At 34.8% G+C, this 16736-nt stretch overlaps 1 protein-coding gene across 6 annotated transcripts in view; it reads right to left on the bottom strand.

Moving 5' to 3' along the window:
* The window catches only part of CEP170 (centrosomal protein 170), a 160030-nt gene that overhangs the window by 135019 nt on the left and 8275 nt on the right, over positions 1–16736 (bottom strand). For all 6 annotated transcript variants that reach the window (XM_036755048.1, XM_036755042.1, XM_036755043.1 and 3 more), the window contains exon 2: positions 679–824. In XM_036755048.1, coding sequence (XP_036610943.1) covers positions 679–783 — 105 coding nt within the window. In that variant the 5' untranslated portion in view covers positions 784–824. The remainder of the gene's footprint in view (positions 1–678; positions 825–16736) is intronic.

Below are 16736 nucleotides of genomic sequence, written 5' to 3'. Positions count from 1 at the left end.
ATCATAAGGAATCTTAACCTGTGATCATACTCAGAGCACTTCAGTTAAAATTTTACTCATCAAGCTATTGGGGAGCACCATAATGAAAAACACTAAATGCAGTAGTTAAACCACCATACATAATTTTTTTTTAAATGTCCTTTAACCTGCACACATAGGAATAAAATGAGTTAGCAAAAGAGAAAATATAAGAACTCGTTTTTTTTTAACTTAGTGCTCTCTTAATTTCAAAATGCTACTTTGAATTGTCACATTGTTCCAAAATGATGCTTCCTACTCTTAAAAATCCAATTTGGCCTATTTTACTAAAAAAACAAACAAACAAACCGTTCTTTCTTATTCAACACTCACTTTCCTCAGAAGCACCTGAACATGTAGAATTAAAAGGAATAGCTAAACTGGAACTAAAACTGAATAGCTAAAATTAAAAAAATGTGTGTATATGCATATTTGAAAATATATATATATTCTTATATACATATATGGGGTATTCCAAAAGTTTTAGTGTAATTTTACACTTTTAAAGCTTAAAATAGCACTAAGCTTTTGGGATACTCTATATATGCAAAAACTTGAAGTAACTTCTTGAAAACATTATAACTCTCAAAAGAAGTATACCTTGTGTAAAAATTCCAAACTTTAAGTAGACCCATATGGAACGAAGGCTGATGCAATTACCTGCAACATAAGCTCGCAGTCATCTCTTCCAACAAAAATCATTTCTCGTGGCAGCCTGTGGCGGGTGCCTCCACTGCTCACCAAAAACCAGGATGTTAAGCTCATTTTCTGCTCAGCTTCTAAGTCTCTGGCAAGGCTACGTCATCCTGCAGAGAGAGGCAAAGAAAAACACATTGAGATATTTTTAGCTGTAGTCCCTACTCAAAAACCACTGTGAGTATACACATAATAGAATTCAAATAAGTAGTACTCAGTAGCATGTATGTTTCTTTAAATGTCCAGAGGAAATGAAACAAACTATTAGATTAATATTAGTCAAACCAAAAGGTTTTTTGAGAAACTCAATTTAAAAAGAAGGCATTAAAAACAAACAGGCATTCAATACTTGACACAAGGGAAAGTTTTTTGTATACCTCATAACAATTCATAATTGTCACGTGAATTAATGCCAAGATAATACACGTGTCATATATACATCAAGAAATTTCATTGGATAAATGGAATGCAATCATTTTATTCATAATTGGCTATACAGAAAACAAGAAAAAAGTGACACATTTGAAACAGTTTAAACAAAAACAAATGAAATTCTACTTTCTTACTGAAGGATTGGTGAGTGTAACAATGGCACCTAGTCTTCTCATAGATACTCAATACATTTTCCATGAAAATATTATTCTATTCGAATTTGCAAAATAATAAAATATTGTGAAATGACAAAATAAAACAAGATACCATTCTACAGCGTAAAGCCAAAAAAAAAATCTAAACAATATCAATCATTATTTATATATGGCAAAGAATTGGTTTAACCCAAACAATAGGTTACTCAATTTAAGAAAAGCACAAGTAAGTGAATCTATTATCTTAACTGTCTCAAACTATATAACTTATTACTGACAATCTATATGAAATTCTAAGTCTCTCATTCAACAAACTCTTTACTGCAGCTGCTCAATAGTTTTCTATCTGTCATATTGGACTGTTAGCAAATCACCAATCTACGTGATATGCATAATCCAGGGATATTAGTGGAGAATCATGACAAATTTTATGTGAGAAGAAAGTCAACTTAAATATAGTTCATAATGTGCACATCTGAATATTATGAAATACTGAATTCAGGTATTAGGGTTTAGATCAAGAGGAACTACACTAACATTTATAAGGGAAAACTGCAAATAACTACATCAAGATGATAAAATTAAAGCTTTCAACCTCACTAAAGTATAAGAATAGTAGACAGACACAGTGGATGATAGAGGGCAGCCTTAAGAATCAGAAAGACCCTGTTTCAAGAGCCATCTCTGACTCATCTCATGTCCGGAGAACAAAATGCTTAATCTTTGATTACACTGAGCAATCCTCCAGCACTATAAAGTGGAAAGCCTTGCTATAACTGCATAGGGAGAGGGAGTTTCCATACTGTGAACTTGCTTTACATATCAATAAAATCACAGGTTCTGAATCAACCAAAACAATGAAAGAAAACTAAAACATGTTACCTCATTATTCATAGCTAAATACAAGCAGTAACTGCATCAGACAATGTAGAAAAAGACCACAAGGAGACAAGATGTTTCATTATTTGATCTCTGGGGCCATCATTTTCTTTTTAGTAATCTTTCCATTTACATTATTGTAGTCACTGTACTAGGTTTTTTTAACTTCTGTTTATTTCACTCTCCACCATCCCATACAACTCTTCCCAGGCTTTCCAGAATTACCTTATAGTCCACATTTACTGTACAATAATATTCGATTACATTCATATACCTTAGTTTTTGCAGACAGCCCTTAATCTATAGGTACCAATTTTGTTTCTGGATCTTTACTACTTCAAAGAGTGATATTCTGAATATTTTGTTATACAGAGCATTCTCAAAAGTCTTAGTCCAGTTTTAAGCTATTGAAACTTTTAAGTTTTAGCTCAAAACTAAAAGCTTTAGTTGTTTTAAAACTATAATAGCTTTAAATTGCACTGAAACTTTTGGGACTCTTCATAAACTGGACCTTTATTTCTGTCTCTTGACTTCCTCAGGATATATGTCCTAAGGTGAGATCTCTGGGTCAAACTATATGACCATTTAGTCATTTTTCTTGCATAATTCCAAACTATCCTCCATAACAGCTGGATCAATTCATAGCTCCTTCAATAATGTATTACTGTACATATGAATATATATCCCCTTCAACACTGACCTTTTTCAGTCTTGTTGAGTCATCATTGCCAATTTGCATATTGTAAAGTAAAACTTCAAACTGCATTTATTTATATTTATTCTCTATATTTATTCTGTATATATTCATATGTACTTCCAGTTGAGAAGACATGAAAAGTTATTAAGGAGCTCAGATCTCCCACATACACCCAAGTTACTATCTGAACAGGATTCCAAATAAAGCAGACAAAGGAAACCAGAGAAATCAAAATAAGCTCCTTTATACAGTTGAAACTGCACAAAAAGATGGTGAGAAGTCATTAGAGTCTGGAAGAAGGGTCACGCTATGGAAGCCCATGCGACCTTTGGTACTATGTACAGAAAGCTAAAGAGTGCTTGCAGAATGGCTGCTTCAGAGGAAAAAAAGAAATCTCATACAGAGGATTCTGGCACGGTGAATGGGCTGGGGCCAATAAGGCTATGTCCACCCTGCATCTGCACCTGGACAAGAAGCAAGGATAAGAGGCAGCCTGCAGATATGTCAGTCTGACCTCTAACCTGGGTCAGAATCCAGAATGGACTGAGTGGTCCATGAGAGACCTAGCTTGAAGCTAAGGGGAAAACATTAAGAATGGAAGTGAGTAGCAACTCACTTATCCATCTGAGGACTGTGGATTCAAGTCACAGACTTGGTCAAGGACCTGCAGATGTGTTACCTGGACCAATAGTGAACATACATTAATGTCCCATTGAACCTAAAGAAATTTTAATTAGTTAATTCAATTAGCTGGGACCAGCAACTGTGTACTGGAGCTCTAAATGGAAAGCAAATGTACAATTGTGTTGCCCAGTCCCAAACCAAAGTCTGGAGCTTATAAAGCACAGACCAAAAAGGCAGTGATTATACTTCCTCCTAGATCCAACCATTGAAGGTGAACTGGAAGTTTGCAGGTCTCTAGCTTGAGTCATCCTATAACACAACACTTGATTCATGGAGAAAACAGCAGCAGGATCCAAGGGAAGATCAGGGCCAAACATGGCACTGGCAATCACTCCAGAAACTCACAGAGCCTGACCCAAATACAAAGTTCCAATTCAGGAAATAAGGGGGCGGGGGAACATATCCATGATAAAGAATTGTTATGGAGCCAGGGATGCACAAGATAAACACAGAAGAAAATATCTCAAGAACACCTACAGGCAAACCCTCAAAGAAGAACATAATCTGGTCTTAAGATCGACTAGGATTCCTGAAAGGAGTGAAGAAACATTTAAAAACCATAAATGAAATATCTAGAGTAAAAAATGGGAAAAGAAATGAGAGCACTTGTAAGAATTCATAACTTAGTATAAGATACAAAACTTGACCCAAATAACAGACTCTCCAAAAAACAAAATGGAACAAACAGAAGTTTATGACTCCATGAGATAACAGAATGTTAATACAAAGTGAGAAGACTGATAAAAGTACACAAGCAAATACTAGGTAACTTTTAAACAACTGACCTAGTAAAAAAGTCAAGGAGAAAAAGAATCTAACAAGAATTGGTCTACCTAAAAGATGTGACCAAAAGAAAAGCCTGAATACTGTATTTCAAGCAATCATGAATGAAAAGAAAGAATCCACTTGCCACTTTTCTTTTTTTATTAAGATTTTTTATTTTTAGTTTACAACACTCAGTTCCACATGAACCTGAGTTCTAGATTTTCTTCCCTCCTTCCCACTTTCCCTCCCCAAAATGGCACGGAATCCGATATATCTTCTACATATAACTTCGCATTGAACTTATCTACACAATAGTCAAGTTGTAAAAAAGAATTATTAACAATGGAATGAATCATGAGAAAGAAGAAACAAAAACAAAAGAAAGAAAAAAAACAAAAGAAAAAAAAGGGAGAACAAATAGTTTGCCTCAATCTGCATTCAGTCTCCATAGTTCTTTCTCTGGATATAGATAGCTCTCTCCATCATGAGTCCTTCGGAGTTGTCTTTGAACCTTGATTGCTGAGAAGAGCAAAGTATATCAGGGTTAGTCATCACAGAATCCATATATCTGCGGTTGTGTATAATGTTCTGGTTCTGCTCTGCTCACTCAGCGTTATATCGTGTAGGTTTTTCCAGGTTGTTATGAAGTCCGTATCTTTCCCATTTCTTATAGCACAATAGTATTCCATTACATTCATATACCACAACTTGTTCAACCATTCCTCAATTGATGGACATCCCCTTGATTTCCAATTCTTTGCTACTACAAAAAGAACCGCTATAAATATTTTTGTACATACGGGTCCTTTTCCCTCTTGTGTGATCTCTTTGGGATACAATCCTAGAAGTGGCATTGCTGGGTCAAAGGGTATGAACATTTTTATAGCCCTTTGGGCATAGTTCCAAATTGCTCTCCAGAATAGCTGGATCAGTTCACAACTCCACCAGCAATGCAACAGTGTTCCAATTTTCCCACATCCTCTCCAGCATTTATCATTTTCCTGTTTTGTCATGTTAGCCAATCTGACAGGAGAGATGTGGTACCTAAGAGTTGTTTTGATTTGCATTTCTCTAATCAGTAGTGATTTAGAGCATTTTTTCATATGTCTATAGATATCTTTAATTTCTTCCTCTGAAAACTGCCTGTTTATATCCTTCGACTATTTCTCAATTGGGGAATGACTTGTATTCCTATAAATTTGGCTCAGTTCCCTGTATATTTTTAGAAATGAGGCCTTTCAAAGACACTGGTTGTAAAGATTTTCTCCCAATTTTCTGCTTCCCTCCTAATCTTTGTTGCATTGGCTTTTTTTTATACAAAAATTTTTCAATTTAACATAGTCAAAGTTATCCATTTTGCATTTTGTAATGCTCTCTATCTCTTTTGTTGTGTCATGAATTCTTTGCTTTTCCATAAATCTGATAGGTAAACTATTCCTTGCTCTCCCAAACTGCTTATAGTATCAGCCTTTATTCCTAAATCATGAACCCATTTTGACTTTATTTTGGTATATGGTATAAGATATTGGTCTATGCCCAATAGGAAGAGATAGAAAGAAAAATTCCATTTAAAGTTACTGTAGACACTATAAACTAAAATCCGGGGCCTATATGAACATAATTATGAAACACTTTTCACACACATAAAGTCAGATCTAAATAAATGGAAAAATATCAGTTGCTCATGGTTAGGCTGAGCTTACATAATAAAAATGACAATTTTACCTAAATTAATTTATTTATTCAGCATCATACCCATTGAACTACCAAAAAATTATTTTACAGAGCTGGATAAAATAACAACAAAATTCACCTGGAAGAACAAGAGGTCTAGAGTATCTAGGGAATTAATGAAAAGAAATGCTAGGGAAGGTAGCCTAGCCACATCAGATATTAAACTGTACTATGAAGCAGCAGTCATCAAAACTACCTGGTACTGGCTAAGGTTAGGTACACAAGATGCAGTAGTCAACAACTACAGCAATCCACTCTTTGATAAACCCAAAGAATCCACCTTCTGGGCTAAGAATTCACTATTTCACTTGCCATTTTTCTAAAAGATAGCCTAAAATGAAAATTCAGGAATGTCATAGCCCAAATCCAGAGCTTCCAACTTATCTGAAAATACTACAAGCAGTAACAAAAAATTCAAGTACCAAAAACCCAACTCAGAATCACACAAGACTTGTCAACTTAAAGCTAATAAAAGAAAATAGCTTTAAGTACAATATTATTTTTTAAATAAATTTCATTTTACATGCATTTATAATCTTGCCCTCTCCCAAAACCAAAGTAATACCTCCACCTGAAAAAAAAACACCTCTCATCATAAACATGCACAGTTCAGCAAAACAAACTCCTACAATGGCAATTTCTGAAAATTTATATCACTCTCTGCATTTTAAGTTGATCACCACTCCGAGAAAAGGTGAATAGCATTTTTTTATCTTCAGTCTTTTGTGATTGTCTACCAACACTGCATTGATCAGAATTCTAAAGTTATTCAAAATTGTTTTTCTCTATATACAATTTTACCATATAAATTATTCAACTGGATCTCATTTAACTCTGCAACAATACAAAGAGGTCCTCCCACTTTCCTCTGAAACTGTCCATTCATCATTTCTTATGGCACATAATATTCCATTACAATCATATACCACAATTTGTTTAGCCATTCCCCAAAAGGTTGGCAAAACCCTTTAGTTTTCAAATTTTGGCTATTAGAAAAAGAGCTCCATAATTATTTGTGCATAAAGGTCTTTTTTCTCTTTCTTTGATCTCTTATTGGAATAGGCCTAGTAGTGACATTGTTAGGTTAAAGCATATGCAGTTTAGTAACTTTTGAGACAGTTTGTGTTGAACTTTGCATTCCTGGTATAAAACCAAACTGGTCTTTGGGTGCAATATTTTATTTAAAATTTTTGCATCAATGTTTATTAGGGATATTAGTCTATAGTTTTCATTTTCTGCTCTGTTGGATATTTCTGCTCTGTTTGATATCTCAACCCTAAACCAAGACAATATAGCTATTAGAGCCATTAAAGCTTAAAATTACACTAAGATTTTGGGGACACTATATATAAAGCTATAAGATGCCTTCTTTTCTTATTGCTACAAGCAATGTACATAAACTGTTAAATGTTCTCAGACAGTTTGATAGAATTCACTTGTAAATATATCTGGGGCCTAGAGATTTTCCTTTGTGAGTTCATTTATGGCTTGTTTGATTTTGGGCAGGGGGAGGGGGAAGGGAATGGCTACTGAGCTAGTTAAAAAGTCTACTTCTACTGATTTCCCCCATTTATCCAAATTATCAATTTTACTAGAATTTAACTGGACAAAATAGTTTTAGATAATTTCCCTTATTTTTCTTCAATTGTTTGGAATTCTCCTTTATCATTTTTGATATGAAGTTTGGTTTTCTTCTCCTTTTTCTTTAAACTAAGATTAGCTATTTATTAGTTTTTTTAAAATTCCTATTTTTAATTGTCAGTATTTGTCTTCATTGTTAGTAGTTTTCAGAATCTGTATTTTGTTTGAGGATTTTTTGTTTTTGTTCAAGTTTTTTTTCTAGTTGTACGCCTAATTCATTGATTTGTTCTTTCCCTTTTATTAATGAAAATATAAAATTTCCTCTAAACATATTATATTGCCTTGGTACATAGTCCCTCTCTCACTCCTCTGGGCTGGAAAAAAGACTCACTGTGATTTCGTATTAGATTTGTCCATCAGAACCTCTTCTGGAGCTTTTCCTAAATCTGTTATTACAGCAGTTGACAGGGAGGTGGGCTGCACTTTTCCTGCTATTCAGCTACCTTGGTTATACCTTTGTAGGTAACACTAGCTTGGAATCACTGAGAAATTTTTTTTTTAATAATATGTGACATGGAAGAAAATATACAAAAAGAATGCAAATGTTCCAAATGAAATCCAAAAAGAGAAAACTGGGGTTGATGACAATAAACAGAAGTAGTACTGTGAAGTTCTTATTTTGTTTCTATTTTATGTGCATAAGAGAATGAATTGCAAGCTGGAAAAGAAATAAGAAAAATGACTAATGGGGGCGAGCACTTAACCTTAGTAGGGCCTAGATAAATTACATCCTCAGATCCAGAAAGAACTGGCAGAGATTGCTGAGCCACTGTCAGACATATATGAATTACTACGGAAATTGGAAAAATGGGAAAGGTATAAGATCAGAGAAACGAAAACATCCTGATTTTAAGGAAAAAAAGGGAAAGAGAAAGAATCTGAAAATCTACGTCAGAGAGCTGGGCTTCTATTCCTGAGAAAATTCTACAAAGGATCATCATCAAAGGTAAACATCTAAAAAGGACAATAAAGTGATAATGAAGGCCGGCATGGCTTCATCAAGAAGAAGTGATGCCAAATTAATTCCATTTCCTTTTTTGATAAGATCACCAAACTGGTAGCAGAAGAGGGAAATATTGTATAGTTTAATAGATTTCATGAAATCTTTTGATAAGGCACTTCATGCTATCCTTGTGGAGAAGATGGAGACATATGTATAACATGATAATACAATTATATGGATTCAGAACAAGCAGTATGGCTTATTTGAATTTGGTGACACCACAGACAAATCCATCACCTTGACCCTATTCACAGCCTTTCTAGTTTGGTAGGACCTGCCAGAACTTGTACTTTACTAGCAAAGTCTTTGAGTCACCTCAAAGTCATAATGGAACATGGAACAGAATCCTAGTGGAAGACGGAACTTTAACGTCACTTAAATGATACAGCTCTAGCCATCCAAGAAGTCATCTCTCTTCCTAGTGTTTATAAGTATGCAGGGGGTGATAGCTGTGGGAGCTAGGGGAAAAATGATTTATGATACCTAGAGTAATAGACAATAAATTCCTTGAAGCTAGATTTTGACTTACAAAGTCCAAGCATATTCACTGAGCCACTGTAGGCAGCTGTCAGGAGAAACACTATGTGTTAGAGATTCTCAAACAAGTGGAAAAAAAAAAGGCTCATTGAAACTTGAATGGCTCTCTCCTTTTGTTTGAGATAAATTTCCCTGTTGCAAATAGACGTCCCAAAAATCATTCCTATAGTAAAACAAATATTTTATGTAGAAATATGCTGTTCGGAATTCTTCAACTTTAATTAGATTATTAAAATTCACAAAGTGTACTCAAAGCCAATGGAGGTGAGATTATATACTTTTTATTATTGCCCATAGATTGAGAGCAGAAAGATAGGAGCCTCCTAGTCCAATCTCTCCATTTCATAGAAAAGGAAACTGAGGCTAAAAGAGGTAAAGGAACCCTTTTGAGATCTACAGGTAGCGAGCAACAGAGCCAGAACTGAAACCCAGGACCTCTGACTCCAAATCCAACCCTTCTCTCATTATGTGTCACTACTGCCATCCCTGGCTACTTCAAATTTTTGAGTCTTATTTTCATAAAAGTGTAAACTTCTTCCTTTGTAAGCCCCACAGTACCTAGGCCTGGGGCTGGGCTCATAGAAAGCATCACATATGGGGGAAGAACACTGGATTCAAGCCTTTGGTTTGAACCCTGGCTCCTAAGCTCACCACTGGTGGGACAGTTGACAAATCACATTGCTTCTCTGGGCTGTGGTTTCCTTCTCCATCTGCAAAAAGAGAAGAGTTAGACTACAAGATCTCCAAAATCCCCTTGACCTCTAAATATCCCAGGAATAACTCTTAAAAAAATAGTTTGCAATTCAGTTTGAGATAACATGCATCAATAAAATGCTCAGAGGGAGTTCAAATGGTCAAAAAGTGAAATAGAGGATGACATCTGGCAACATGAAATGTATGAAAGGCTGAACTGCAAAGAAACTGGAAATAGTGACTGCCTGTGTGTATATAGATTTTATTAAAAATTTGAAACATCTTTCCCCTCATTTTTGAGAAATCAAATTTTACTTAAACACTTGACAGTAAAACTGCTGACAGGAAGAGACTTCCAATTTAGCAGGTTTCATTTGTCCCTCCACAAAGAGATACACCCAGGTATGAAAAAGAAAATTTCCCTATATTTACAGAAGGCTTATCTGGCCATTTAAAAATAAAAATTTTGTTTGAATAAAATCTCAGTATGTCTTTGATCCTCTCTTACTTCTGTTTCTGGGCCTTCCTGTGTTTCCTTCTTCCTTTACCTTTAAGGAACCCAGTATTATCATGCCATCTGATAGCTACCGAAAAGTCCCCCTACTGTGTTCTACAAACTTTTCTACTCTGTTCTAGAATGCCTGACCCTCTAAGATGACCTCTAATTCCTCCTTTCACAACTCTCCATTAGCCAAACCCCAAGTCTCCTATTAGGTTTTAGACTATCAAGCTGATCTGGACTAAATGACACTGAAATGTGAATAGCTGGTGGAGAGCTTCCTTAGCTTCCTCAGTATTTGGGCCTTGCTGGGGAATAATTTTGTAAAAAGAAGCTTCCTTTCCTTAAATTTTTAGTATACATTTACTTCTCTACATATGGTCAACTTTGAGTAGGGAAAAGGAACTCATGTTGTCCAGCCCACTGGGAATAAAGAATATAAACTTTCCTTTTCATACTCTTTTACTTCCTACAGGGGAGAATCAGTCCCTGGTCTTTCCTGCCTCTCCCACAGCTTCCAGTTTGGACCCTGAGACCTAGATTTCCATTCAAAATCAAAAACCAACTCCTAACTCACTGTCCCATCATAAGTAAAAATTATAAACGTAAGTAACCCAAAGAACAACAGAAATATACAAGATGTTAAATAGGATGAGCATGTTGTATAAACTCATGCAAAAGGTATAATAAAAGACATGCAAGAACGGAAAAGAGGTGAGCTGGGCATGTAGTGAGAATTTAATTAATGAGCATTTATTATGCACTTGCTATACATGTGTCAGACACTTCACTGAGTGCTGGGGATGCAAAGGAAGACACAAACAGTACCTTTCTTCAAGGAGATCATATTCTAATGGGACAGACAACAATACAAATAACTAAGCACATGCAAGGTATACAGAGTAGCTAGAGGTGAATCTCATAGGAGAAAGTAATATAAAAGAGACATGCTCAAAGCACCAAAACACTTGCTACTAACATATAATTCGTTATTTCATGTTTAAAAAGTCCACAAGATTCAAAGTACAACACTATTCAGTGTTAGTTTATCCAAAACTAAGAGGACGAAATAGTATACTTATCAAAATTATAGTCATTTTAATCCCACCCTCCTTTGTGGAAAGAACTGAAACTCTGCATAGTCAATAAATAAATAAACGCAAGTGCACAGCTGTGCTTTGTTTGGATTCATACCAAGATACTTGTTCCAAACTTATATGAGTTGTCTTTATACTAGAAAAAAATTCTGGCTGTTTATATTCATGCTTATTCTGAAATTAGTCTTCTAAAACTGACTATATTTTTTTTGCAATTTTCTTTTTATTATCAACTTGACAAACTTCAATAAACATGAACTTTTCCATTTACCAAGAAAAGAAAAAGAATTTTATATGGAACTGGAATCTCTATTATGTATAGCTTGTTTTTGAAATACATACTAAGTTGTTAGAAGAACTGACCAGATCTATCTACACTGAACTAAGGTACGTGGAAACAATCACTTTCTCTACTCAAACTCAACCAGCAATGTGGCTACATAAAAATCCATCTCTGAAGCCAGGCCATCTGCAAATAACTCCTTTGACAAGGGACAATTCATACAGGCCTATAGCTGCACTGAATCTAGTTTATTCCCCCTTCTATTCTAGAACCAAACACAACAAACAAAATCATACACAGATTGAACAGCACAGTCCAAGGAGGTCTTAAAGATTCTTACACATTAGTCTTCACACCAAATGAAAACTAACTACAGTAATGCTTTCTCAGAAGTACATGAGATCTTGACCCACGAGCTAGACCTTTTCAATAACTGGGTGCTAGGAGCTCAGATTCATGGTTCTGGTGCATTTTGGAGTTTTAGTGGCCTTGATATTTTTTTTAATGGATTCTGTCCTCACTCTTCAAGAACAAGTTATCTCCCCAGTACTGTTCAAGATGATTGACAATTTTATACCTCAAAATGATCACTTTGGGTGGGGGAGAGGAGAGAGAGCAAGACCCTCACCAGAATTAAAAGCACATTAATGGTGCTTTTGGTGGGATGTCAATAAGCTATATTTGGCTTTTATTAAAGCATAAGTATTTATTCAGACCATAAATAGATATAAACAATTTCATGGGGTTTTTTATACCTATGCCTCTGATTAATCTGTAGGGTGCTTACTCAAACAATTATTTGTTTCTAGGCTAATCTTTAAGAACCACAGTTCTAGATTATATGTTTACATTGAGTAGATAAGCATCTACGGAGTAACCACAGGATACACAGAAGGTCTTTTGATTCGAAGTATGATGGATTTTCTATTACACAATAACCTAGGTTTAAATGCTGGATACATCTTTCTAAACATGTTTCCTCAACTGTAATACTTGGATACTATATAACTCGTGATTGTTATGAGGACTCCTTTATAACTAAACCATTTGGATTTCAAGTACGTAGTGGCACTGTGGCACAAAGTAGATGCTTAAATACTTACTGCATAGGAATGACAAAATTCTTTCCATGATTCTGTATGGATTTAGGTCACTGAATACTATAGATTCTGAAAAAACAGGCCATAGCTCAGGCAAAGAAAGAACCACAGGTGGGTGTGAATATGCATGCAGTTACATGGTACTTCAAGCTTTACCAAATGCTTTACTAATCATCTCATTCGAACTTCACAACAACTCTGTGAGGTAGGTGTTATTATTCTTGCCATTTTACAAAAGAGGAAACTGAAGCACATAGCAGTTAAGGGCTTTGTCCAGGGTCACACAGTTATCATGTGTCTGAGGAAGAATTCTTTCTGACTCTTAAGTCCAGTGCTCTATCTACTATCACATGCTAAATTGCATAGGAGAACAATGAGAGATATATTGCCCGAAAAGAAAGTAGGCTAGTCATATAGCAAAAGTAAAGAGAAGCCTGTGAATAGCCTATTTCCTCCAGCTTTTTTCCATGTAAAGTTAAGACATCTAAAAGGAAGGATCCAAGTACGCTGGATGACTCCCTTGTAGAAGGATTTACATGAATACATAGATAAAAAGCTACGTTCACAGAATGAGTGGATGGGTTGTGATCTACACTGTTGGAAGAAGTAACCAGGTTGAGGAGATCACAGATCTATATTAAAGCACACTATCAACATCTTGGTAAAATATAGTCCTTGATGGAAGGAACTGGGCAAGGACTGTCTCACTTTTTATATCTCTACTCCCCAGCACAATGTCTGGCATACCTTAGGTGCTTAATAAATGCTTGTTACTGATAACTAGATTGATAAATCTAATCTAACACCCTCACTTTTTTATTTTTACAGATGATGTCACTGACTGTAAGTTAAGTGATTTGCCAAAGTCCACACAAGCTACAATAATTTACAATTTCCATTAAAAATAGCTAGGTCCTTATTAGTGCAAATAATCCCAAGAACTGGTAGAACCATTCAAATTCAAACTACCTGAAGTTATATGTAAAATATGATAATTGGTTCAGTCTGAAAACATGCAATAAAATTTTCTTAAGTAAGTTTTTAAAATCTGTTTATTAACATAACAGCAAGGGCTAAGAAAAATGTATTCCATGTTTGTGTTGGCAGCACATATATTAGAAAAATATCTGATTCAAGTTTATTATAAACAAAGTAATAGAGAACTTGCAGAAAGCAAATTAAAATATTACAAATTTTTAAAAATTAATATCATACCTAAAGATAAGCCTAGAGTGATTATATGATAAAAACATTATTATTATTGTTTAAAATATTTTAGCAGCATTAACTGAGCTGTCCTTTCTTCAAATCTTCATACATACTCTGGTAGGTGTAGAAAGCTTTATCCTCATCTTGTTGAATTTGCGTGCTCCCATTCTCACACAATGAGTCAAGTGTGGTACAATGAACTGGGGCTTTATCTAAAAATCAGTAAAGTTGTAAAACACAGTATTGTCATACTTGCAAGATTTTTTAACTGAGTTAAAAAAAAAAACCTAAAATCAGCTTTCCAAAACTGGTGTAGTCACCCATGCTTCTTATTTGACTGTCAAGGAACTAGAAAGGACTGATGGCTGTAGCCTTTCCAAGGGCAACAACTTAAGAGACTGATAAGCTTGCACTGATTTTAATTTAAAATTCCCTTCTGCATTCCAAATAAAGTGTCAGGCAATCCAGGTGGAGTTTTTTCTTTCTTAGTAAATTCTGGAAGGCAACCTTTTCCAGACTAAGGCTATTTCATTCATATTACAAATCTGTTGATCTATATATCTACTTCCTCTGATTATTTTCTTCAAAACATTAGGATATTTAGCTTCCACACCCTTCTAATTCTCATTGACCTCTTCTCCATAATTGTAACATTATGCAAATGAACTCAATTTTTAAAGTTATCAAACCAACTAACACCTGCAGTAAATTGTTTCACTATTCACTTCATTTCCAGTTTTTTAAAACTGCCTTAAACAAACATGAAGCTTTTGTCTGAATGGCTACTCTGTTAAGAATACATTTTATTACAATTTTTTCAATCCACATGGCTAAAAGACTCTCCTCTTCTATCATTGTAACATATTTGTTCGTTTGCAAACCACAAAAAACTGATGCAACTATGTTTTTTTTCTTTTATTCTGTACCACAGATTCAGACCTTTCATAATCTTATCCTATTTTATAGTTATTATGGCCACATTCATGTCATTCGATTACATCAAATTTTTGTTCTAATGTAACAAAAAACCTACATATAGTCATTCAAACTCTACTTGAAGCCCTTCAATTAAGGACAAATTATCACCTCCTGAAATAGTCCATTCCACTTTTGGAAAGTTCAAGTGTGAAAAAGTTTTCCCTGACATTTTTAAATTTAAATCTTTACAACTTGTACGTGTGCATCCCTCTGGGATCAAACACGTCTATTCCTTCTTTTATATAAAACATCTCTCCAAATACTTGAAGACACCTATCTTGTTGCCTCTGAATATTCTCCTCCCTGAGTTCAATGTCTCCATTTTTTTCAATCTATCCTTAAGTACTATGTACTCAAGGTCTGGATGCCATCTCCTTCTTCAGTTTATCAAAGTCCTTAAACTGTGCCACCCAGAACTGCTCATAATACTCCAAATGTGTCCTCACTAGGCCAGAGTCTAGACTCAGAGGGACTATCACCTCCTTTCCCCTGGAAGCAAAATCTATCTTCATGAAGCCAAAGATCTCAAGAGGTTTTTTGGCTGCCACATGGCAGTGGTGATTCATGTTGAATTTGCAGTTCTTCAAAATATCCAGATCTTTTTCAAACTGCCATCCAACCATGCCTTCCCCTCTTCTGCATTTAGGAAATTGATTTTTTTGTACCCATGTAAGACTTTACATTTTGAATTTCCCTATATTATCTTCAGTTCAGTACTTTAACCTGTTAAGATCTTTTTGCACACTAAGTCTGTCATTGTGTTAACTATCTATCCTCAGGTTGTGTTTTCCTCAAATCTGATAAGCACATCATCATCTATGACTTTATCACTACTAAAAAAAAAAAAGCTAAACGGCACAAGAGCAAGTATAGATCCCTAGGACACTCTACTGGAGACATCCTGTCAAGCTGACGTTGGATTACTAACAACTACTTTGAGTCCAGACATTCGACCAGTTCTGAATTTATCTAATTTTATTACAACCTAATCCACACCTCTCCCATGAGAATTGTATGAAATACTTTATGAAAAGCTTTGATAAAATCTAGACAAACTATACTTAGAACAATCCTCTGATAGAACAGTTTAGTAGTTTTGCTTAAAAAAAGGAAATAAACTTAGTCTGGCATGACCTATCCTTTATATAACCATCTCTTTATAATCATCTCTTTGTTGATTTTATAATTTTATAATTATATATTTTATATATAATTTTATATTTTATAATTTCCCAGGATTCAAAGTCAAGCCCACATGCCTGTAAGTTAAAGGCTATGTTCTTTTTCTGAAAATTGGGACAAACAGCCTTCTTCAATCTTGTAGCACCTTTGTGGTCTTCCATGATCTTTCAAATACGTAGCGTAGCACTGCAAATAGTGGCTTAGCAATCACATATGCCAATTCTTTCTTTATAGAAGGATATATGTATTGCTCATCAGATCAGGTGATTTGAATTAATTCATCAATGGCAACAAGGTGCTGCCTCAATATTCCCTCACTTGTTTTGGCAACATAAGCCATTTGTGGTTCTTTAATTTCCAGTGCAAAAGCTAATCTGCCTTGCAGGGGAAAAGAAAAGATGGAAAAGGAAGTATTATCAGTCCCTTTAAAATATTATTAACAATGCCTTTACTG

Source organism: Trichosurus vulpecula, chromosome 4 (genome assembly GCF_011100635.1).
Source record: "Trichosurus vulpecula isolate mTriVul1 chromosome 4, mTriVul1.pri, whole genome shotgun sequence".
NCBI classification, from domain to species: Eukaryota; Metazoa; Chordata; class Mammalia; order Diprotodontia; family Phalangeridae; genus Trichosurus; species Trichosurus vulpecula.
The sequence above is the reverse complement of the archived record's forward strand: the minus strand, read 5'-3'. Positions and strand labels throughout refer to the sequence as shown.